The 24103-nt window shown below is 34.4% G+C and overlaps 1 protein-coding gene across 1 annotated transcript in view; it reads left to right on the top strand.

Moving 5' to 3' along the window:
- LOC150093777 (N-chimaerin-like) overlaps positions 1-24103 on the top strand; it is a 274033-nt gene that overhangs the window by 198870 nt on the left and 51060 nt on the right. Inside the window, exon 11 of the mRNA XM_090412511.1 lies at positions 7438-7575. Coding sequence (XP_090268637.1) covers positions 7438-7575 — 138 coding nt within the window. The remainder of the gene's footprint in view (positions 1-7437; positions 7576-24103) is intronic.

The following is a 24103-nucleotide window of genomic DNA, read 5'->3' as shown; positions in this document are numbered from 1 at the left end:
CAAAATGCCTTCAGCATCCCAAAACACTGATACCATGACCTCTCTTGCTGATGGAACTGACTTCGTCTTCTTTTGCACTGAAATAGTAATAAATTGATGCACAAAATCAGTTTTATTCTTGTTAAAACGCTCCAAGCACTGTTCAGAGATTTTCATGTGAGTGCATTTTTGATCTTCTGTGAGCAAGCATGGCACCTATCTTGCGCAAAGCTTTTTCATTTGAAATTCTTCATGCAATATATCCTACATGTTCTTTTGAAATGCCTATAGTCTCAACAATTTCACTCACTTTGACTCACTGGTCATCCAATATCGTGCACTTGATCAATGATTTCTGGTGTTGTTATACTTTTTGGACATCCTTCATGTGGATCATCTTCAAGGCTGGTAGGATTACATTTAAACTTGGCAGCATATTTCTTAATTGTCGAAAACAAACGAGAAGAGTGCCTATAAACTTCTATGAACTTCAAATGAATTTCTTTTGCTGTTAAATCTTCTTTTACAAAAAATTTTATAACTGCACGATACTCAATTTTATCCATTTCAAGGGATACAGACAGCACTTTCGCTTCAGACAGCTGTATAAAACAAATTACTTGATTGAATGACTTGCAATTTCACATGGATGCTTATGACAGATGTGCCAACTTAGAAAAAAAAAATCTTGCCAATAGTGTTGCCATCTATGGTCGAGGCCAAGAACTTTTCAGACCACCCTCATATGGCAGTTGTTTTAGGAATCAGTCTGTTAATTCATGTTTTTTTAAAATGTGCATTTTATTCCTCATGATATATGCCACAGAGTATAGGAAACTAGTTGTATAAAATATTTTAGTCTTATTTCTTAGTCTTTTCTCTTTATGTTGATTCATATTAGATATAAGATCAAGGATGATTCACAACACAGAAGCTTATTGTCACTAAATAGATTTGTTTTATAAATATATGATAAAGTAAATCCTCATTTGAATTCAGTATTAATTTTAAAAGGTATTATTAAATAGAACGCAAGAATGCTTTTTTTTTTCATCCTATAGATACACATCAGCATTAGCTATTTCAGGCACTTGTGACATAGCTAAAAGCTGTTAATAAATTATAAAATGAAATATATTTCATTCTGAAACCTACAGATCATCTTCTTTGAACTGACAATTCAAAAAAGGTAGTAAACTATCCTCTATTAATTTCCACTAAGGAAAAACAACCTTCTCTTTTCCTCCCATGTGTTTACAAGGTTTCTTGTCAGTGGTCTTCTCTCATACTTTTGACATATAGAACATTCATTTGAGAAGAGATTGCAAAAATATCAATCATACATACACACTCTATAAACATTCAAAAAAGTCAAGTCTGATGCAGCACAAGAGTTGACACTGACTACAGAATGTTGTCTAAAGACCTGCCTTTACAGTGTTACCATTTTAAATTTGAGCAGTTTTTCAGAACCACTACTACATCATCCTAACTTGCACCTTACCTGAAATTTCAGAAAGTGATCAATACTTTTTTTTATCATGTATATTTATGAGCCTTACATATATTGTACTATACCACTCAAACACATCCCTCATGTCATTTGAAATGCATTATTATTATTATTATTATTATTATTCTACCTTTTTAATTGTTATTTCACTAAAGATAGTATCTTCTTCTTCTCTTCCACTCATGGCAGCTTGAGTTCCCCAAAGATGAATTTTTGCCATTTCTTTCTGTCTGCTTTCTTTTTAAGACGTTCTATTATGGAGTTTAAGTGGATGCTTTCTTTAATGTTGTCAATCCATTTCTTTCTTGGTCTTCCTCTGCTGTGCTGTCCTTTAATTCTACCATTTAATAATATGTTTGGTAGTCTTTCTGGGTTCATTCTTGAGACACGTCCAAACCAGCTTAGTTGGCTCTTTTTTAGTGCTGTAATTATTGTTTCTTTAAAGTTTAGTTCTTCTCTGACTTTTTCATTTGTTTTTCTTTCTGTCCAGTTTGTTCTATTGATTTTTCTTAGGCATTTCATTTCAAAAGCATTGAGTTTATCCATTTCTTTTAAGATCCAGCATTCTGAGCCATAGAGTACTGCGGGAATTATTATTGTTTTATATATATATATATATATATAATTTGCGTTCTCTGCTTAATCTTTTATTGTTCCATATTTTTTGTAGTCTACCCATTGTTATGCATCCATTATTGATTCTGTGTTTGATTTCAAAATATTCTAGATCTTCAGTGATCATTGATCCTAGGTAATTGAACTGCTTTACTTGTTCTATATTATTGTTTCCTGTTTTCATTTGGATTGCTTCCCTTTTTCTTCCTATTACCATTAGTTTTGGTTTACTAAAATTGATTTTCATATCATATTTGTTGCTTGGTCAGGATATTTTCTAATTTTTCTTTTCTGTCTGTAGTGATAACTATGTCATCAGCATACATATATTGTACTATACCACTCAAACACATCTCTCATGTCATTTGAAATCCATTATTATTATTTTACCTTTTTAATTGTTATTTCACTAAAGATAGTATATGAGTTTCAAATTAAAATATTTGGTTTTATAATTTATTACTAAACTTTCATGTGTACATATAGGTTCATATATCATTTTTAGTTATTTCTGTGTTTGATGTCTGACATTTTCAATGTTTTCAGTCATTGTGTCAGTAAATATAACTCTGTACATAATTACTCAGTAGAATCTCAAAAGGAGAGGCACTTCATCTGGGAAGATGAATATTTAAAATAATTTATTTAAATTTAAAATGAAATATTTAAATATGTAAAATATTTAACAGTAGAAAATAAATGGTCTACTTAATCATACTACTTTTCTGTCATCTGTTTGTTAGCAGATGCTAATTCAACTCTGTATTAAGATGACACAGGTAATCAAAAACAATATAGCAACAAAACAGTGTAGCCTAACATCATTTGAAGGTAACTGATAAAGTTCAGAAACTAGCCAAGAAGAAAAGCATCAACAAAAATCATATTCCTCTTACAGATAAATAGTCTGTAGTAAGGAGTTAATATAATTTATTCATATTTTCACTTCACTAATCTTTTATGTATATTTCTTTTATAAATGTATTAATATACATTGTATCTTTCACTTAGATTGTTTGCTGTTCAGAATTGTTTGATCGAATATCCTTCTCACATTTTCAGGATCTCTGCCCTTCCTACTTTCATGTGGAAGGATTACTTCTTGGCAGTTATTCATTTTCGTTTATTGAACAGTATTAACTTGCAAACCACAAGAATAAAATAAATATGATAATTTATTAAGCTTCTGATATATTTGAACTTTCATCATATTGCAGAAATAGTTTGTGCTTGTTAATTTTCTATAGGTTATCATTAATGATTATGGGACATTAATCAAGACTTGTAGGTAGTTTGTTTGTTATAAAATTTGTTCTAATAGTGTTTGCTATGGTATTCATCAAATGTGTTTTGATGGATTTCAAACTAGCATCCTCAGAGCACAAAAATATTTGTTACAGAACACATCATTATAATGCACTAATTATGAAAATATTAAATGTAGTAGACAAAAGAACCAAAACTAGTGTCCTATCATGGCATCTTCTAGAGCTGAATTTAAAGTGGATTACAGTTATTAGATTGGAGATAATCATAAAATGACTGCATCCCATATTTTTGATAAATTGATGCAGCCATACTTTTGGAGTTTGAGAGTGCTTCATTGCTAATGCCAAAAATAGTTTCTCAGACTTATAAATCTTCTATGAAACATCATGGTTTTCTGCAGTTTAATTCTACCTAAATGGGTATCCAGCGTATGGTATGTAGTCCTGAATGCCATAATGATTCTAGCTTATGTTTTTTTTTTATATCGAGCCCATACACAAGAGGTTGGTTAATCAACCTATAGCACATTAGTACTGTGTATGGGGTTTATGTGTTCGTTATATTCTTCAAGGTAGAAGATGATAATATGACTTCTTCTCTTTGTCTGTAGTAAACTACATTGCAGGCACAAAATGCTTTACACACTCATCCAAATGCCACAATGGGCTATGTCTGGTGAAAATACTGAGGGTGGTTCAATTTTTGATTTTGTAGCCAGAAACTCATGGGCTACTACTGAATTATGTGCAGGGGCTTTGTCATGATGGATGATCCTGTTATGTAGCCAAAGTCAAAATCTTCCTCATTGTTTCTGTGTCTAAATTTTAATTTCTCTGCCATTAACCATACATACATTTAATCATCTGTCAAACTGAACTAATTGATGCGCGTTTGATGTGTTTTTGTTCACCCAGCATTTTTGTTTACTTCTTCACATTCCTCTTTAAACCTTTTATGCCACTCAAATACACTAGACTTTTTCAAGGCATCATCATAAACCACTCCATGTCTAAAGTTTCACTTCTGCTTTTGCATAACTTTGCAAAAAACTTGATGTTAATGCACTGCTCTAAATTCCATTAACCTATTTTTATGCCAAAAGCAATATACACATACATGCAAACTCTACGATAGCTTTTCAATTGCTGACTTCATTGGTTTGATACAAACTCAAAGCAATTGCATGTATATATGCAAACATGCACAGTCACATGGTTCTGACTGACCAACCATGCATGTGTGATAGTATGAGACCGTTCTGAGAATTGGTCACACCTTGTACATTTCTTAATTTAAGTAGTTGGCCCAATTTTGTTTGTATAGAAATGCTCTTATAGTATAAACTTGCTTCTTCATAAATTTTTTATATTATAATTATGTATTCTGTTTAAAATACAAATATATTTGTTTCTTATAAGGAAATTTTATATGTGATCAGTTACTATACCACTGCATGAGAACTTGTGGCAGAAAAGTATTAAATTGTAATTACTTAAAACAAACATTGTTCAAATCATTTTATCAGACATCAAAAAAGGAATACCACTTTAGAAAAGTAGCTGTGAGTAGTATTTGACATAAAATGCTTAATGAAACCTTATGTGAAACTGTGTTCACGAATTGAATTTTCAATTTTGATGACTCATAAGTTAGTACCCTGCTTTCCTCTTTCATAGGTTGGTACGCAACCGGAAACAGCAAGTTGTGTTCACTTCCGATTGCTTCCGATATCAGTTTATCATTTCTAGATTCATTCTGCAACAGGCAGGTGTTCACATCAGTTTTGAATTAATCTAAGTTAAATCAGTGCAATCATTGTTCAAAATGAGTAAAATAAGTAGTTATTTTATGCCAATGAGTAAAAATAGAAAGGCTGAAGAAGCAGAAATTGTTGAATCTACTTGTGTGATCCTGTAAAACAGAAAAAATACACTTGGTGAAGAGGATCACGAAACCAAGAACGAAGATCCCTGTGGTCAAAAGAAGCAGATTCTGATAATGATTGGCCCGAATGTTGGACGCTTGTGCAGAAAAATGACTTCTGCGAGAGAAATGAGTGGCTGTATGTCAAGAATAAAATGTTGGGTTGTAAAGTGTATCGTGATGTCGGAAATCTTGCTGTCGATAAACACATGGGAACGAAAATTTCAGCGGAGTGGGCAAATGGTAAAATCAGTTATTTTGGAGAATCTCGCAAACAACAGTTAATGCTTTATCTCATAATAAAGACGTAACAGGAAAACATGTTTTGAACCGCTTACAAAGTTGCAAGGAGAAATCAATCATTTAACAACTTTGAAGATGAAATAAATTTACAGGAACTTAATTGCCTAGACATGGGATATATTCTTCATTCTGCAAATGCTTGCATTAACATTGTGAGCCATATCGCAAATAAAATGAGAAAAACATTAATAGACAATATAGTGAACTCCAAGAACAAAATATTGTTACTTATTGATGAATTGACAGCTGTGAGTAACACAACAACATTGATTGTTATTGTTCGTATAGTTCTTCCTGAACTTTCGGTTCCTGTGAGTCTTTTCCTACATTTGATCGAATTATCAGATATAACTGCTAGAGGAATTCTAAACTCTTTAATTAGTCATCTTCAGTGTTTAGGATTATCTGAAAATTACTTAAAGGAGTATTTATTGTCTGTAACTTGAGATGTGCAGTCGTGTTGTTTGGTGTGCATAATGGTGGAAGGAGGCTAATGTAAGAGAAGTTTCCTAGTGGTATTTTCTGGCATTGTGCTAGCCATCACCTTGAATTGTCTGTTAGTGACACAGTGAACAATTTGGCAGGAGTGAATCGCTTTAAAAGTTTCATGGACAAACTTTATGTGACTCATCATGCTTCACCTAAGAATGCTAGGGAACTACAGGAATGTGGAGTGACTCTAGAACTTCGACTTCTTAAAATTGGCAGAATTTTAAACACTCACTGGGTTGCATCTAACTTATTTGTTTCTGCAGTGTGACAAGACTTTGAGGTCCTCATCCATCACTTTCTGGAGGGCGAAGACAGTAGAAGAAGCAAAACAGATTGCTTTCTTTATGAGGGCCTTTTAAGAAGAATTACATCATGCGAGTTTGTTCTTGATTTGGGCCTTATGTGTGATGCTCTCCAAGAACTTAGTGAACTAAGTCTAGATTTACAAAAGAGATATATTGACTTGTACAAGCAGACAGGAAGATGAAGAATACAGTTCAACTTTTTGAAGAAACAATTGAAAATCCTGGTCCCTACTACGGTATTTATCTTCAAAGTCAGAAGAACATGAAGTTCAAAGGGATTGAGCTCCACAAAAATGAAAGACAGTCCTGCAATAAGTTTATCTGCTTTCTATAAAAGTCTGAAAGAAAGTGTCTGCTTGAAGGAGATGATGCTGATTTGCCTGAATGTGCTAAGATTTTAGATTCCAAGTATTGACCAGAAAATCCTGGGAAGCATCTGACATTTGGTGAAGCTGAAATTAAAAAGTTAGCATGCAAATTTCACTTAAATGAAAGAGAAGCAGTTCGTGGTTTCCGTGAATATCTTCAAGAAAATAAAGTCCCGGACATACTACTTCCTCTAAAGCACACTTTGGGCACAGTTGCAATATCTTCCAGTGAATGTGAAGGGGGTTTCTCTCAGATGAATCTTATAGTAACTTCATCTAGGTCATCTCTGCTTGTACGGACAACTTCTGTACTGATGTTCATCAGGATAGTAGGCCTTCCTCTCACTCAATTCAACCCTAGCAATATATGGACTCATGGCTGCTCCGAGGTCATCATTCTGCAGTTGATACCGAAAGCAAGAAGCGATCTAGAGACGACAAGGGTATATCGGAGGATATGTTAAAAATGTGGAAGTTGCTGTAATAGCATCTTCATGGTGAGTACCGGCACCTTTTTTTCTAGAAAGGAATGCCAGACCATCTTCTCTAAAAGAAATTTTATATAATGTAACTTAAGTATTTTCACAATACTAGTCATATATATATATATATATATCAGTGCAGTGCATAAATTTCTTTTCTGTGATTGTCTTGTAATTCTCTTTTTCAGATGGTGCTAATGCTGATATAAGTCCAAAAGCATGTGAAGATGTTCACGTTATAACAAGTGTCCTGAAACTGTTCTTCCGTCTTTTACCTATTCCACTCATTACATATGAATCATATTCATATTTTATTTTTGCTGCTCGTAAGTATTTTGTTGGTACTTTTTTTTTTTTGTAAAAATTCTCATCAGGGACTCATTAAGGAAGGCCATAAATTACCCACACTAGCTGGCATACTTTCCTTAATGCATTGACCACTTAAGTAGGCAAATTCTACTTGCTTACTGCTCTGTGACACAAACTTTTAACTTTCACAGTTGTTCCCTCGTGAACTTTCATATAACAACAACAAAAAAAAAAAAAAAATCAGCAGCTGATATCCTATAATATTCAGAAGTTTATAGACTTCTATCATATCACTTCTCTTTCTTGTTTACCAGTGTCTGCAGTCCCCCATACTTTCAATCTGTCCTCAGATTCATCAACACACTTTTCAAGCATGCTTGAAAAAGAACAAGCTGAGTTCAGGACAAACAGAGGTTGTCAGGATCAGATTTTCACTTTAAGACACATGTTAAGAAATCATGAGAATATAATAATTTCTGTATTTAAGTTTTGTAGATCCAGAAAAGGCATGTGACAATGTTCCAAGAAAAAGTTTGTTCAGAACACTACAATTATATGGTGGAAATGGAACACGGATACATAGTCTCCTCTCAGTACATTTATGTTGTTAGTCAGCAGTTAGAATTTAATGAGGTACAGGAAGATGGGTTGAAGTCATCTGGCATCAGACAAGGGTGTCACAATCTCTGCTCTTATTCATCATCTATATGAATCACCTCATATAAAGAAAAGTGGAATTAAATCTGATATCAGAAGAGATGTTAATCTCAGCTGTTTACTTTATGCAGATGATGTTATACTCTTAAATAAATCCAGTGCAAGTTTACATGATTTCTTAATTAAACTGAATAATTGCTGTAATAAATATGGATGAAAATCAGTAACAAAAGATCAAGCTATGAAAATAGATAAGAATAAGAACATAGAAAACTTCAGCTGCATCCTGAATGGAGAACACCTATATGAATTAAGTCATTGTTTCAGACCCATCAGACATGTGCAAAGATGTCTATATGTATAAGGTACTAGAGAAGAATAGAGATCTGCAAGTGTGTCAATCTTTAAAGATACCTGTGGCATAACTATAAATAATAAATTACATGATAACCACAGTAATTAACTTTAATGAAATTAAAGTACAAATATTTCGTACTGAAATTAACAGTATATCATCAATGTAGACAACAAACAGTTCAAAGGAATAGAATGCAAGTACATAACAGTCAGTTGATTACCAATTAAAAACTTTGCCGCATGCTAGAAATTAATAGTTATTAAATAATTCTTAAAAACTATTTCTGTAATGGTTACATAAGATAAGAATCTCCCAAACTTTTGGGAGAGAGTGAGAGACGATCATTTCGATTCAAATTGTGCCGATGTAAAAGGGCTTCGCAACTTTCTTTTAAAAGGCATTTGTATTTAAACTTGCATCTATGGAGAACATAAGCTTTATCCCACTGGAAAAGAGAATGAAGGAACATCAGTATTATATCGAATACATGAAACCTCAAAAGTCTGGTCTGCACAATATAGTATTGACACTAAATACGATATCCAGTGGGATAAAGCTCGTCTTCTCCATAGATGCAAGTTTAAATATGAACACTTTTTCAAAGAAAGTTGCAAAGCCATTTTACACCAGTCAAATTGGAATCGAAATGATTGTCTCTCTCTCCCAAAAGTTTGGGAGATTCTTATCTTATGTAACCATCAAAGAAATAGTTTTTAAGACATATTTTTAAGAATTATTTAATAATATTTTATAAATATTAATTTCTAGCATGTGGCAACAGTTTTTAATTGGTAATCCACCAACTGTTATGTATTTGTATTCCATTCCTTTGAACTGTTTGTTGTCTACACTGATGATGTACTGTTAGTACGAAATATTTGTACTTTTATTTCATTAAAGTTAATTACTGTGGTTATCGTGTAATTTATTATCAACTGTGACAAGCAGACTGCAGACAAAATATAGAGTATACAAAAGAACATGTAGGTAACTTATGTCTATATTCGAATGCTAGGGGTATCCAGAAAGAACGGGGCAGAGTTTGTTGCCTTGGTCAATATGTAGAGACCTCAGCTGGTAGGCATTAGTGAGACCTGGCTGTCAGAATTAGACATGCCTAACTGGTATCGAGTGTGAAGAGTACAGTAATTTTAAGAAGAACAGACAATAGGAGAGGAGGGAGTATGCTAATGATATCGGATGACTTGAATCCAGTTAATGTTGAGAACTATGATTGTAGTATTAGTAACAGTATTTCATGTGGCAGTGAATTTGAAGCCATCTGGTGTGAGGAGGAATCTAACAAGATCATTTACATAGTGGGGTGTTGTTACAGACCTGGTGGATTGGTTGCTAGTGATGAAGAAAGGCATCACCAAATAGAGATGGGCATGAAAAGAGTAATCATAATGAGATATTTAATTATCCAAATATTGATTGGGTAACAGTAAAATCTCATGAGAAGAATGAAACTGAATTTGTTGAGCTGTTGCGAGACAGCTTCCTCAAGCAGCATATGACAGAAGGAACTCGAGTACAAAGAGTGTTAGATTTGATTATAGTGTCAGAGGGTGCTTCAGTTAAAGATGTAACTATTCTTCCTCCTGTTGGTGATAGTGATTATGCAGTAGGCATGACTAAACTACAAAGCAAGAAATTAACCAACTGGGGAGTGTACTGAGTTCAGCAGATTGGTATCAGTAACTGGATGGGAAGAATATTGACAGTGCATGGGAAGCATTTAAAAAATACTTAAATGATGCAATATCAGAATGTGTCCCGAGAGTTCAAAGAATATATAGAGTAGGAGTCAAATAGATGTGTAATCTTATTAAGCAAGCGATTCATAAGAAACAGATGATGTGGAAGGAATACTGCATGCATAAGGATTATGTCTGTGATGAATATTATAAGCACAGGCCAGAAGAGTCATAACTGTTGTATGGAAAGCTAAATCTGAGTATGAAAAGAAACTGGCTCTGCAAGCCAAAGGCAACCCATGAGAATTCTATTGATATACTGCAAGTAAGAGAAAGATTGAATATGAAAGAATAACTCTTCTGAATGCAGATGGTGGGAGAGTGACAGATGTAGAAGAGGTTGTTCAACAAATCAGTGCCTATTGTGCTAAAAGCTATCAACCGTGAACCTACACATTGAATTGTTTGCCATTACATCCATTCTTCTTAATTCATTTTTATCATATTGAGGTAATATACTTACTATTTTCACTTCCTCCCTCTTCACTCTCACCTCTTTCAACAACTCTTTGATGTTCTCTCTGATACTGAATTTATCACTAGTTAAGTCATTAGTACCTGCTATATACAAGAGGAAGAGTGTGGGTGAAAAAACAGAACCCTGAGGTACTCCTGCATTGGTGGAGAAATCTGAGGAGAATAAACTGTCGTAGTGAGGAAGTTGGCAGTCCAGTTGCAGAGTGAGGAAGGCAGACCATAGGATGGCAGCTTGTTAAATAGGCCCTTGTGCCATACCTGTTTGAATGCCTTTGAAATGTCAAGGGCAACCACGTCAGTTTCTCCATGGCCTGAGTCCAGAGTCACGTGAGTGGTGTAAGCACAAAGATCAGCTGTACATCACGAGTGGCCGAATCCATACTGCTGGTCACTGATTGTTGGTGTGACTTTATGTGGTTCAAGAGTTGCTTGTTGATGACTTTTTCCATAGTTTTAGAGAGAGAGAACAGGAGTGAGAGCAATTGGATGGTAGTTTCTTGTTGGCTTTTATCACCTGTCTTTGGGACGGGTTGGATGTGGACCACCTGTTTTCATGTGGTAGGGTACATGCCAATTGAATAGGATAGATTGAAGAGGTGATATAAGATAGCTGTTAGTTCTGGGGCACAATTTTTAACATAATAGGTGGGATACCATGAGGACACAAATAATCTGGACACAAACAGATCCCTGTTTGTGTCCAGATTATTTCGGATTTCTTTTTTGTTGGAAGAATATGGGTGACGTGAGGGGAGCTGTTCTTGGTAGAGTGGAAGGAACTTTGCCCCAGTCTTCAACTGAATGTGAGAGTGGTCGAAACCTGGGTGGGCAGAAAGTTGCGCACAATCGCCTTGGCAAGCGACCAGGAGAAGCGATTGCCATTCGGGCAGGAGGCAAGTTTTGCAGCATTTGGCCCTTTCAGAGTCTGATTTGGACTTGCTGATGATTCTTTTGCAACTGTTGCGAGTTGTGGTGCATGCAAAATGGGCAGCTGAAGTTTTGGTCTTGACCCATTTGTGATAAGCAGAGATTTTTCTTTTACAGCATTGGCACACTTTTTTGAGAATCAAGGCTTGGATGGTGGCTGAGAGTTTGGAGTGGAATGAGGGATGAAAGCCTTCATTCTTGTGAGGATGATTTCTGTTATTCGGTCTAAGCAGGCGTTTGGATCAGAAGAGCTGAAACAGTAGTTGGACCATGGGAAGGAGGAATAGAAATCACGGAGGTCCTCCCAGTTGGCATCCTTATAGTGCCGAAGGACATGAGACTGTGAACTGGTGGATGAAAGTAGTTCTGTGGCAGAAAAGACTTATATGAGGTTGTGACCTGAGTTACCAAGAGGAAAACCAACAACCTCAGTATACCTGGAAGGGGAACTTGTTAGGAATAGGTCAAGTGCGTTGGCATTTTGAATGGGATTGGCAGATATTCTGGTCAGAAGATTAATGATCTACGATAGGTCATTGCTGATGGCATACACCTCAGCATCCCTGCCTGCTTGATCGGTGAAACTGGAGAAGGGGAATGAGAGTTGTGGACATTGAAGTCCCCAAGAAGGATGACCTCACTATTGGGGTATTTTGGCTGCAGAAAGTCAAGCTTTAGAGAGATATAGTTGAAGAGGTCAGAGCATTTGATGGAGTTTAGAGAACGATAGAGGGAGCATATGAAAACGACAAGTTGGTTTGGTAGAGAAATTTTGATCAAAGTAGATCAAAACGTGGTGATTCGAGGGTTTGCAGTCTCTGGAGTGGTATGTCAGTTCTGTTGAATGCACAATTGGCAAGGATTTGTACAATGCTGATGGACTACTTTGAAATGATTTTGGTGTTAGGTATCTGGAGAAATCGTTGTTCACTGAGCACACTGAAGCACAAATTCAGGAAAACCTAAACAATTATGGTGGAAGCAGGTGAGTTTGTGTGAAGGTACCCACAAGGTGAGTGAGTGTGAGAATGACTAAGTGCAGAATCTAGTCTCTCGAGCAAAAATATTGAAAAGGGTAGTCAATTCAGGAAGTAAGGATGGGTGGGTGGGGAGCATAAAGGGATGCTACAGTTTCTGTATACTAATACCAGAAGTATCAGGAAAAAGGAGGATGAGTTTTTGGCATTGGTTAGTGCAACCTCACCAAAAGTTAGTAAGTTAGGTTAGGTTAGGCATATTAGGTTAGGTAACAAAAGTTAGGCATTAGTAAGACTTGGCTAACAGCAGATGAGGTAGTTACAGGGATAGAATGTGAAGTGTTTAGTATTTTCAAGGATGATAGAAAAGATAGGAATGGGGTAGCATGATAGCAGGTGAACTGCAGCCATAGGAGATAGGCAGGAGGGTGGCTGTTCATTTGAAGCAGTCTGGTGTGAGATTAAGGCCTGTAAGACAAAATATACAGTTGATTGTTGCTATAGACCAGGGAGTTCCACAGATGATCTGGAAAACATTCTTCTTCTCTCTTCCATCATCTATGTGGATGATGAGGCTGAATGAACTCTTTCCACTTCTGTCTGTCCCGGGAGAGTCCAAACAATTCTGTCCAGTTTGGTGTCGCTTGTTGTGATTTGGTTTTCAGGTCTTCTTTTATTTTGTCTATCCATCTAATTCTGGGCCGTCCTTTGGATCTTTTACCTTCCATTGTTGTATTCAGGGCTTTAGATGGTAGTCTTTCTGTTCCCGTTCTGGTCACATGGCCAAACCATCGCAGTCTTCTTTCTTGGATTTTGACTATTATTGTTATTTCTTGTTTAGTCATTTCCTTATGTCTTCGTTTCTTAGTCGATCCAGCAGAGATACTCCAAGTAATCTTCTTAGCCAACCCATTTCAGTAACTAATAATTTTTTCTCTTCAGCCTTTTTGAGATTCCAGCATTCACTTCCATAGAGGAGTATTGGGAGGACCATTGTTTCATAGATTCTTACTTTTGTTACTTGTTTGATGTCTCTTGACTTCCATATTTTATTAAGTCGTCCAAAAGTTTGGGATGCTTGACTGATTCATCTGTTTATATCTTTTATAATTCACCATTGTACTCAATAACTCCTCTAAGGTAGGTGAAGTTTACTACCTGCTCTAGATTCTTACTATCAATTTCAATTTTCAGATTGGTGCTTCTTTTTCCTATTTGCATAATTTTTGTGTGCCTATATTTATGTTTAATCCAGATTTTATACACTCCTTTATTTTATCAGAAATTCGCTGTAGATTTTCTTCTGTGCTTGCAAGTAATGCAATGTCATCTGCAAATTTAAAAAAAAAAATTTTGTCACATTTTGTCCATATTTTGATTCCGGAGTCTTCATTGTTTAAGGCCTTATTGGTTGCTTCTTCCAGTGTAAGATTGAACAGGTCTGGTGACAGATTGCATCCCTGTCTTACTCTGCTCTCTGTGTGGAACCAGTTGGTTAAGGTGTCCTTCATTCGTACTGCACTTTCAGATTTCTGATACAGATTCTTTATTCTTCTTATGGTTTTGTTAAGCCAAATTCTTCCATAGTTTTCCATAGTTCTCTTCTACGGATTGAATCAAATGCCTGACGAAAGTCTATGAAATTTATGTAGCAACTTTGGTTGTACTCTAGTGTCTTTTCTATTAGCTGTCTTAAGGTGAATAGTTGATCAATTGTGCTTCACCCTGGTCTGAAACTGACTTATTCTTCTCTTAGTGCCAGTTCTATATATATGGCTTAATTTGTTTTTGGAGTACTTTTGTAAAAACCTTACTTGGAATACTGAGGAAGTTAATACCTCTGTAATTATTGCATTCTGTTTTGCTCCTTTTTTGTATATAGGAGTTATGACTGATTTGGTCCAATCAGTAGGCACTGCTTCGTTTTTGTAGATCCTTTCAAATAATGTTTTTAATGGTTCCAAAAGTTGTTCCTTTCCTGCTTTTAAGAATTCTGCATGTATTTGATCAATGCTAGGTGCTTTCCTAGTTTTCAGTTTTTCTATGCTGTGTGCTATTATTTCTTTGGTAAAGATATTTTTCCTCTTCCATTTCAGTGGCTGGAATCGTAATATTCTGGGAGCTGTTTTTATTGTATAAATCTTTGAAGTATTCTTCCCATCTGGCCATTCTTTTTGTTTTACTTTCAATTAGTTGTCCCTCTTTGTTTCTGATCATTATAATTTTTGTTGTCTGTGTCTTACTAATTTGGTCTATTTGTTTATATAATCCATGAAGGTTATTTTCTTTTAATAACTTTTCTGCCATTTTGCATTTTTCTTCTAACCAGTTATTCTTGTCTCTTTTAACTAGTTTTCTAATTTCTCTGGTTAATCTATTATATTCATTTCTGTTATAGTTCTGTTTTAGTTTCATGCTTTTCCTTTGATCGCTTAACCTTTTTACTTCATTTGAGATCCAATCCTTTTTACTTTCTCTTTCTGCGTAACCTGTTGTTTTTTCTGCCAAATTTAATATTATTTCCTTTAATTTATGCCAATGTTCTTCAATGTTTATATTCTGTTTTGGTAGTTCCTTCAGGTTTTTATCTAGTTCTAGTTGATATTTTCTTACAATATTGTTGTCTTGTAGTTTTTTTTACATTCAGTCTCCTTTTGACTCTAAAGGGCTTCCAGATTTTTAACTTTATTCTTAGGTTTGCTAATACTAGCTTATGGTCTGATCCACAATCTGCAGTTTAGGATACTTGATTTCCATCTTTGGTTTACAATAATATAGTCTATCATATTCTTGGTTTGTCTGTCTGGTGATATCCATGTCCATTTTCTTTGGGGTTTTGGATGTTTAAGGAGAGTGTTGGTTATTGTTAGTCTATTATTTGAGCAGAAGTTTAAGTCTTTTGCCACGTTCATTGCTTTCTCCACACCTGAACTTTCCGATTACTCTTGGCCAGGTATCCTAGTCTTTGCCCACTTTTGCGTTTAAGTCCCCTATTACAATTAGGAGATCTTGAACTTGATGTCTGGTATACTGCTTTTTGCAAATCTATATAGAACTCCTCAATGTCTTCTTCTGATGATGTCGAAGTTGGTGAGTATACTTGAATAATAGTTAGTGATCCGAATGATGTTTTAAATCTTTGCTTTAATTATCCTAGATGAGATAGGATTGTAGGACAATAGAGAGTTTGAACCTTTGGTTTTAATATAAGTGCTACTCCTTCTTGGTGATTGTTGTCCTCCCTGCCTGAAGTTAAGATTTTGTACTGTCCATGGTGGAATTCTCCTTTTCCAGTCCATCTGGTTTCACAGAGTCCAATCACTTCCCATCGGTAGACAGCTACTGATGAGAAGTGATTTGGCATCGGCAAATTAGTACAATGAGTACAGGTCGAGTGATATTCCTCATGTTGTACAATCTCCCAAGTGATTGTACAACATGAGGAATATCATGTTGGCTTGACTTGGGAAATTGTACAACATTAGGTTTATTCTGTCAAGAAGGGTATATGTGGAACTAAAAGGCAAGTGGTTATGATGAGCTTAGGAAGAAGCTTAAATCTGTAGGGTAAGGATGTTCAAACCAGTTTTAAGTTATGCATCTGAGAGTTGAGTTAGAAATAAAGCACTTGATCATAGACTAGAGACTACAGATATGAGGCTTCTTAGAAAAATTAGGGGAGTGAACCGATGGCATCAATGTCAGAATCATATTAAAAATGAAGATATTAGAAAGGAACTTGACATTATTAGCATTCAAGAATGTGTCAGCAGAGCTAATCTAAGGTGTATGACCACTTAAATAGAATGGGTGAGGAAAGGTTAGCAAAACAGGTGTTTGATGCCAAGATAGCAGAAAGAGACCAAGAAGAAGACCAAGGTCCAGGTGGATTGATTTGGTCAGAAGTGCCTTAGAAGCACGGAATGTTAGATTTGACAATATTGAAGTGCTCACAAGTAATAAATTGATTTGGAGGAATATTGTTTATAAGAGATCAATAATAATGTAAACTTAATCATGTAGTGCTGTCATAGCAACCTGAACACCCTTGAGGGTACAGTATCAGGAAATTGATGATGACTCAGGAAGAGTGAATGAAAGTAAGATGAACTATTAGTGTTATTATCAACTTTTGAAAAAAAAAAAAAAAAAAAAAAACTTACTATTAGAACATACATTTTTCAGAAAAAACTGCAATGAATTCCTCAACAGACAATACTCATGTTATCTCATAATATTCAAATTTCGTTTTGCATGAAATCCTAGTTTTTATCAGGATTTTTTTATTTTTTGAAACATTCTGTGTAACACAATCCCACCTAATGGAAATGGTTTTAGAAATTTACCTATTATAAGGCTGCTTTTAATAAATAAGAGTACAGTTTGTCAATAGTGAAACTTTGTTTTTTAAATTTTCATAACACTGTGTGCCACAGATGAGAAATTTTCATAGTATCACTAATAATATTTTTTATTACAAAATAGCAAAATAAAAAAAAATAATGTTGTTACGGCATATTTAAGGGGGGGGAGGGATTCTGTATAAACAGAAGTGAAGAAATGTATAATTTCATGTTGTTCAGCTTCGTTTCTTCCTTTTTTTAAGGACAGAAAATAACATTAACCTTCATATCTAACTTTCATGACATAAAGATAAGACTTTAAGTATGGACAATAATAATTAATCGATTTGTAAAAAATGCAATAATTTTAGCATATCGCTATTCCCTAAACAACTGGATACTGTGACCTAGAAAGAAAAGAAATTAGTGTTTGGAATACTCAAATAGCAAAGAAATAGTATGGATATAGATAAGAGAATAAATATTTCATTTTCGACAGGTATAATGAAGTTATAGAAACTGAAATGTGAAATATACACTGTGGATCGTATGAAATACAAAATTATAAAAAAAGTATTTTAATTCATTTACTGTGAGAGTGTGTGTGTGTGTGGTGGGGGAGATTGTGATTAGAATACTTCAAAACGAACATAAAATGCAAATCAATTCTGCATAGGACATAAAGAGTTCACAAACAACAAGTGTATCTAAATCTGTAAGCATAAAGGCATGGCATGTGTGTTTCCATGTATCAGAATTTAGAATAGTTCAAGAATAAAAAGAATAATAAAGTTCAGACCATATTTATTTCAATAAATGTTGCTTGACAACTTTTTTTTTTCAGACTATTTTAAAATAATTTTTTAACACAAGCTCTGAAAATTATTGCGAAAATAATTTCCACAATATTTTCAGTAACACACCTATGAAAGTTTTTTCATTTGGTTATATTATAAATTAAAGATGCCAAGAAATTATATTCTTGGCTTCATTCTTTATCCAAGTATAGGCAAACAAAGTTTGCACATGACGTATCTTCACAACTGGGCTACTTGTATATAGAGGCTAATGACATCACATTAATTGCCTTAGTATCTCATAATGCAAGGCACATATCCTTACAGACATGTATTATGCCATGCACTGTGGGAAGGGCCAGACCAAGAAGGGATACCAGGCTTAAGTAATGCAGAAGTCATATTTCCCATATATATAAGTAGTCACTGGCTCCCACTGATGAGACCTCAATAAAGGTTGAAACCAGTTTGGGTGGTGATCATTCCCATAATGGATAGCATAGTACATGTCCGTAAGGATATGTGTCCTGCATTACAAGATACTAAGTCAATTGATGTGAAGCCATTAGCCTCTATATACAAGTAGCCCAGTCGTGAAGATACTTCATGTGCAAACTTTGTTTGCCTACACTCGGATAAAGGATGAAAGCAAGAATATAATTTCTTGGCATCTTTAATTTATAATAACACATCTAGCATGCATAGTTAAGAATTTATGGAGATGCAACACATGTGGTAGAAGTAACACGATATTTTAACACATGTGTTGTGTCTCCATAAATTCTTAACTATGAATGCTGACCACCCTGTAACCTTAAAAGAAAGAAAAACACATCAAATATGAATGTATCTCTTAGGAACAACCAAAGTGTTTACTTAGGATTTACTAATATAGTTCACTCTTCAAGTCAGGAGATTATAAAGGTTGCAGCATTGCTACAGTTAATGTCATTCTTATAATTATTTTCGATGTTCAGTTGGCAAAAAATTGAACTCGTATGTAACAAATATGCGCCTTTCTTTATGAAAATCAAATCCTTTCTTTCCAGGATAACTGTATCAAATAATTTATAATTTTTTGATGATAAAAAGTGAAACTGATTACTTTCTTTATTGTATTATATTGTACATTCTAATTTATAATTATGTTATAAATTCAGAAATGATTTTGATATAAATACTGTTTCAGCCTATAAAAGAAATATCTATTTCTGTTTAGGATGTCTGCTAATTAATCAATTGAAAACAAAACAAGACATTGCTAATGTAGTCTGCAATAGTGCATGAGGCTGTTTAGTGTTACTTCTAGAGTGTTCTTTCTTTCTCTTTTTTTCTCGGTAGCATTGAGAGCAATCTAAGCTTTTAGCCTTTTCCTCCAGCTGAGATGATTATTATCTAGTATTTCTAAGATAGCTTATTTCAGAAATGACAACTAACCACAGTAAAAGTAGTAATGTTTGGAAGTTTTTTAAAGAAAAAAAATAAAACTAACACTACTGAACTTTCTTTTTTGATGCATTCATATAAACTGTTTTTCATCATCATCATCAAATTCCTGACATGTATCCTCAAGGGGTGTACAGGATATGATAATACTACATGAAAAATTTGCATCATTACTAACTTCCTATCTACAATTTTCCTCCAAATCAGTCTATTTCTTGTCAAGACTCCAATATTATCATTCTCAGATCTTATATTTCTATCGTCTAAGGCACATTGTACCATATCAATCCACCTATATCTTGGTCTTCCTCTGGGTCGTATTCCTGCCAACCTGGCAGAGAACACTTGTTTTGCTAATCTTTCCTTGCCCATTCTGTTTAAGTGACCATACCACCTGAGATTAGCTCTGCTAATACATTCCTGGATGCCGACAATGTCAAGTTCTTTCCTAATATCCTCGTTTTTAATTATGATATTGCCATTGATGCCATCTGTTCACACCTCTAATCTTTCTCAGGACTCTCATATCTGCGGTCTCTAGTCCTTGGTCAAGTGTTTTACTTCTGACCCAGCTCTCAGATCCATAAGTTAAAACTGGTTTGAACACTGTCTTGTATACAGCTAATTTAGTGTTCTGACTAATTTCTCTCTTATTCCATATGAATTTATTCAATTGACTTCCTACCATACCAGCTTTGTTGATTCTGTTGTCTATTTCCATATTTAATTTACCATCAGTAAAAATCATGCCTAAGCAGCTGAAATGTTTTACTTTTTCCACAGGTTCCCTGTTCACAACACAATTGACATTTTCAACAATTCTACCTAATTTCATTGTCTTTGTCTTTTTATTGCTGACCTTCATACCATATCTATTACAACAGTTATTCGATTTAGTCAGGGACTCTTGCAAATTTGTACAGATTTATTTAGAAGTATAACATTGTTTGCATCAAAGAGCTGACATTAACATCTCCAATTCTGATATCATGTTTAATACCACTTTCCTTCATAATGTGATCCATATAGATAATGAATAACAGAGGGGATAATGTACATCCTTGTCTCACACCAGATTTAACATTAAACCATCTTCCTGTACTTCCTTCAATTCTACTGACTTACAACTCAAATACAGACTAAGTATTGCTTGATATAATGCCCCATTGACACCATATTATTGTAGCGTATTGAATAGCTTCTCTCTTGGCACCTTGTCATATGCCTTTTCCAGAACGGCAAAACTTAAATACAGATCTTTGTTATATTCCCATGCTTTCTCAACTATTTGTCATAAAGTGAAGATCTGATCCTGACAGCCTCTATTTGGCCTAAATCCAGCTTGTTCTTCACCAAGCTTTTTTTCCACAATTCTTCTCAACCGTTTCTCAAGTATACTTGCATAGATCTTGCCAGGAACACTCAGTAGGGAAATACCTCTGTAATTCTCACATTCAGTTTTATTTCCCTTTTTATATATGGGTACTATTAGAGCTCTACTCCAATCATCGGGAATTCATCCTTCTGTCCAGGCTTTCTGAACTATGCAGTGCAGCCACTGTAAGACTTTTATACCACCATACTTGAGCATTTCTGGTCGAATATCATCTACTCCTGCTGCCTTTCCACATTTCAACCCTTTGATGGCTTTTTCTACTTCAAGTATGGATATGTATTCCTGACTGTATGCCTGTTGAGTGTTTTTTACCACTGTGCTATCACTGCTTGTTTCATTTAGTACTTCAAGGATATCTTTTTCTCCTGTTTTCGTGTAACCTTTATCATCTCTAACTCCTTTTATAGCACTCTTTCCTCCATTTCTAAGCTTTTTCAACAACCTCCAGAATATCTTACCACCTTCTTGATATTTATTTTATGTGTTCTTGGCAAAGTCCTCCCATAACTTCCTTCACTGCCTCTTTAACTTCCTGTGTCCACCATGGAGTTCTGATTTTTCTATCCTTGCAGACAACCTCGCCACATGCCTCTCTGGCTGAATCAATCAGGGTTTTCTTCAAGGCTTGTCACTGAATCTCCAAAGTTTGGTTCCTGTTATCAAACTCTTTCATTTTTTCTTCAATAATCTTTGTGTATTTTAGTCTACAGTTCACATCTGAGAGCTGCTCGACTTTTATTCGGTTTAAAACTTTCTTACATGTTATTCTTTTCAGTACGAAATTCAATTTTATCCTGCTCAAGACTAAATAGTGATTGCTTTCAATTTGAATAAACTGTTTTTATATGATAAAAATATAGCATAGTATTTCTAAAACTTTCAGCAAACAGCTGAACAGCTGATTGTAGATCACAAAAAAGATAGTCTGGAATTAAAAGTTGCTTTGGCATATACAACAATATTATTGCCTTATTTCTATGTCAAAATGATAAAATGAAATCATATATTTTGAATACTGTGCAAACTTTTAAATTAGTAGAAAATTGGACAGAGTACTTATTTATAATTCAGTTCCAAGAGCAGATAGGAAGGGAGATGCAATTGGAAATCTTCAAAATGAGGATATTTTTTTTTTCTGTTGGTGTAGGATATCTTTCATCTATTTTCATTACTTGCAGTGGTTAAGTGCACTGAATATATAGGAATATGCACCCCCCCCCCATAAAAAAAAATCATCTCTTGCAATTTAAAGTAGAAAGTAGAATGTTTGATATTAAAAGTTTCACAATCAGAAAGTGAGTAATACACTTTAATCATTTGTTCAGAAAAACTCATTTCAAAAAATGAAGCGTCATGATCCACAATGGTATTTTGCAAGGAAAGAAAACAAAAATTATATTTACTTTGATAAATCTTATTTGAAAAAATAAAAAGAAAATAAATATTTAACATAATAATTTTCAATGCAAGCATTCAAAAATTGCTTGAAAATGATTTCTGTCAGTAAAAATGTTCTTTCATTTTACTGACGATATTGTCAGCAAAACGAAAGAATGCAGATTGTTTTGTTCCATTGCACTGATTTGAAAATTATTTTTCTAAAATAATTTTCAAAATAATTAAATTAAATTTCTAAAATTATTAATTTTAAAATTAATAAAAGACAGAAAATTTATTACTAAATAAATTCATTATCAAGACTGATCTGTGGTCATTTCAGGATTGATTATTAATTTTCACACATGTACAATTAGTTTTTATCTTCAGGAACAGACAAATAAATCATGACACAAAAAGTTCAAATAACAAAGGACAATGAAAGGAATTCCAAGTACCACAGTATTGTTATTTCGATGTTTCTATATGAAAAAAATCAGCTATCAGCTAACGCCTTTTTATTCCCGTATATGGGAGTAGGCAAGGCCATTTAGCCCTGTCTAACTTTTGGAGACTGAGTGGGCAGTTCACTCTCCACTGGTACCCAATCAGAGATGGATGGCCCAAGGCTATCACTAATTAAGCGGTACGCAGTGAAGAGCGATGGCTCAAATGTGCCACCATCTCATGGTCCCTAACCCTAACACAATATATTTAATGTCTGAAAATAATGTGGGTTCTACGGTCGATTTTCTTGAGTTTACAGGACGAAAAACCCGAGTTTCCGGGAGGAATAACCTGCTTGTCCGTGCCAGAGATCGACTAACTCGGGAACCGGTCGAAAAAAGGCTTAGAAAAATTTCCTCTAGTTAAACTCGAAACCAAGTCTTCCTTTGTGTGGCCAAGCGCCGTGGTGTGCAAATGCTACATCCACTGAGCTACACAGGCTCTATGATTTATGCTTAATTAGTTGTTTACTTATATCTGTCCTTTCTTACCTGAAACCTTATACAATCAAAATCCTACTGGCTGCTCTATTGTTATATATTTACCTTTCATTATTTATTCTTTCTTCTCTTACTTTAATCTTATTCTTATATCTAGGATTGTTTCCTCTTCGGATACTGGCGAATTTATATTTTGCTGCGCCAGCCAGTATCCTATGCTAGAAAAGATCCTTACTCAGGGAGACAGTACTAGATTCTTAAGATTACTTACACAATATCTTAATTAAACTACCTTATAGATTTAGATTATTGCGTGACCTAAATCTATTATTATATTCACTCTCTAAATCCTTCCCGCCAAATAGGTTCTATTTTTATAAGTGGTAAATCGTAATCAGGCATGACTCAGGTTCAGGTAAATATGACATGTTTATTGGAATATCTAAAACACAATACAAAATTCATACATTCAATTATGCTCAATACTAAATAAAACTCAAATTAAGAGGTCAACACTTTCTAAATTAATTAAATCTTATAAAGCATGCTAACCACAGTAACTGCATATTGGGATAGATAGCAAATGATATGAAGTTAAGCTAAATACCTTTCAGTAGTATTACTCGCCAGAGAAAACTAACAAACATTCTAATGTTACTGAGATACTAAATTCTACTATTCTTATCGCATCAAGTTAATCCTATCATATACAAAATTTACAAAAGATCTCTTCCAGACAATTCTTCTTACTCTCAAAGGAGGTTAACTTTCTAATTTGAGACTGTCTACAGAGTTCTTTAGAATACAGTTCTTAATTTCATATTCGTAAACAATCTTCTCTCTTCTAATGAACTTTCACACAAAATTAGAGTAATTGCACCTTACCGAGCTTTTTCCGCATCGTTCTGCACCACGTGTACGTCTGGATACTTCTCATCTATTGGCTGTCCATACGGCAATGTAGGGATTACGCTATCTTCATTATTTCTGCTGAAAACGGACTCAATCTCTGCATTTTAGGAACATTTTGATGACTTTTCAGCGACAGCTTGAATCTGCTAGGACTGGAAATTTTACCTTCAG

This window comes from Typopeltis vanoorti, chromosome 23 (assembly GCF_054136105.1).
Source record: "Typopeltis vanoorti isolate ZY-2024b chromosome 23, IOZ_Tvanoo_1.0, whole genome shotgun sequence".
NCBI classification, from domain to species: Eukaryota; Metazoa; Arthropoda; class Arachnida; order Uropygi; family Thelyphonidae; genus Typopeltis; species Typopeltis vanoorti.
Note: the sequence above shows the minus strand (reverse complement) of the source record. Positions and strands in the feature narration are given on the sequence as shown.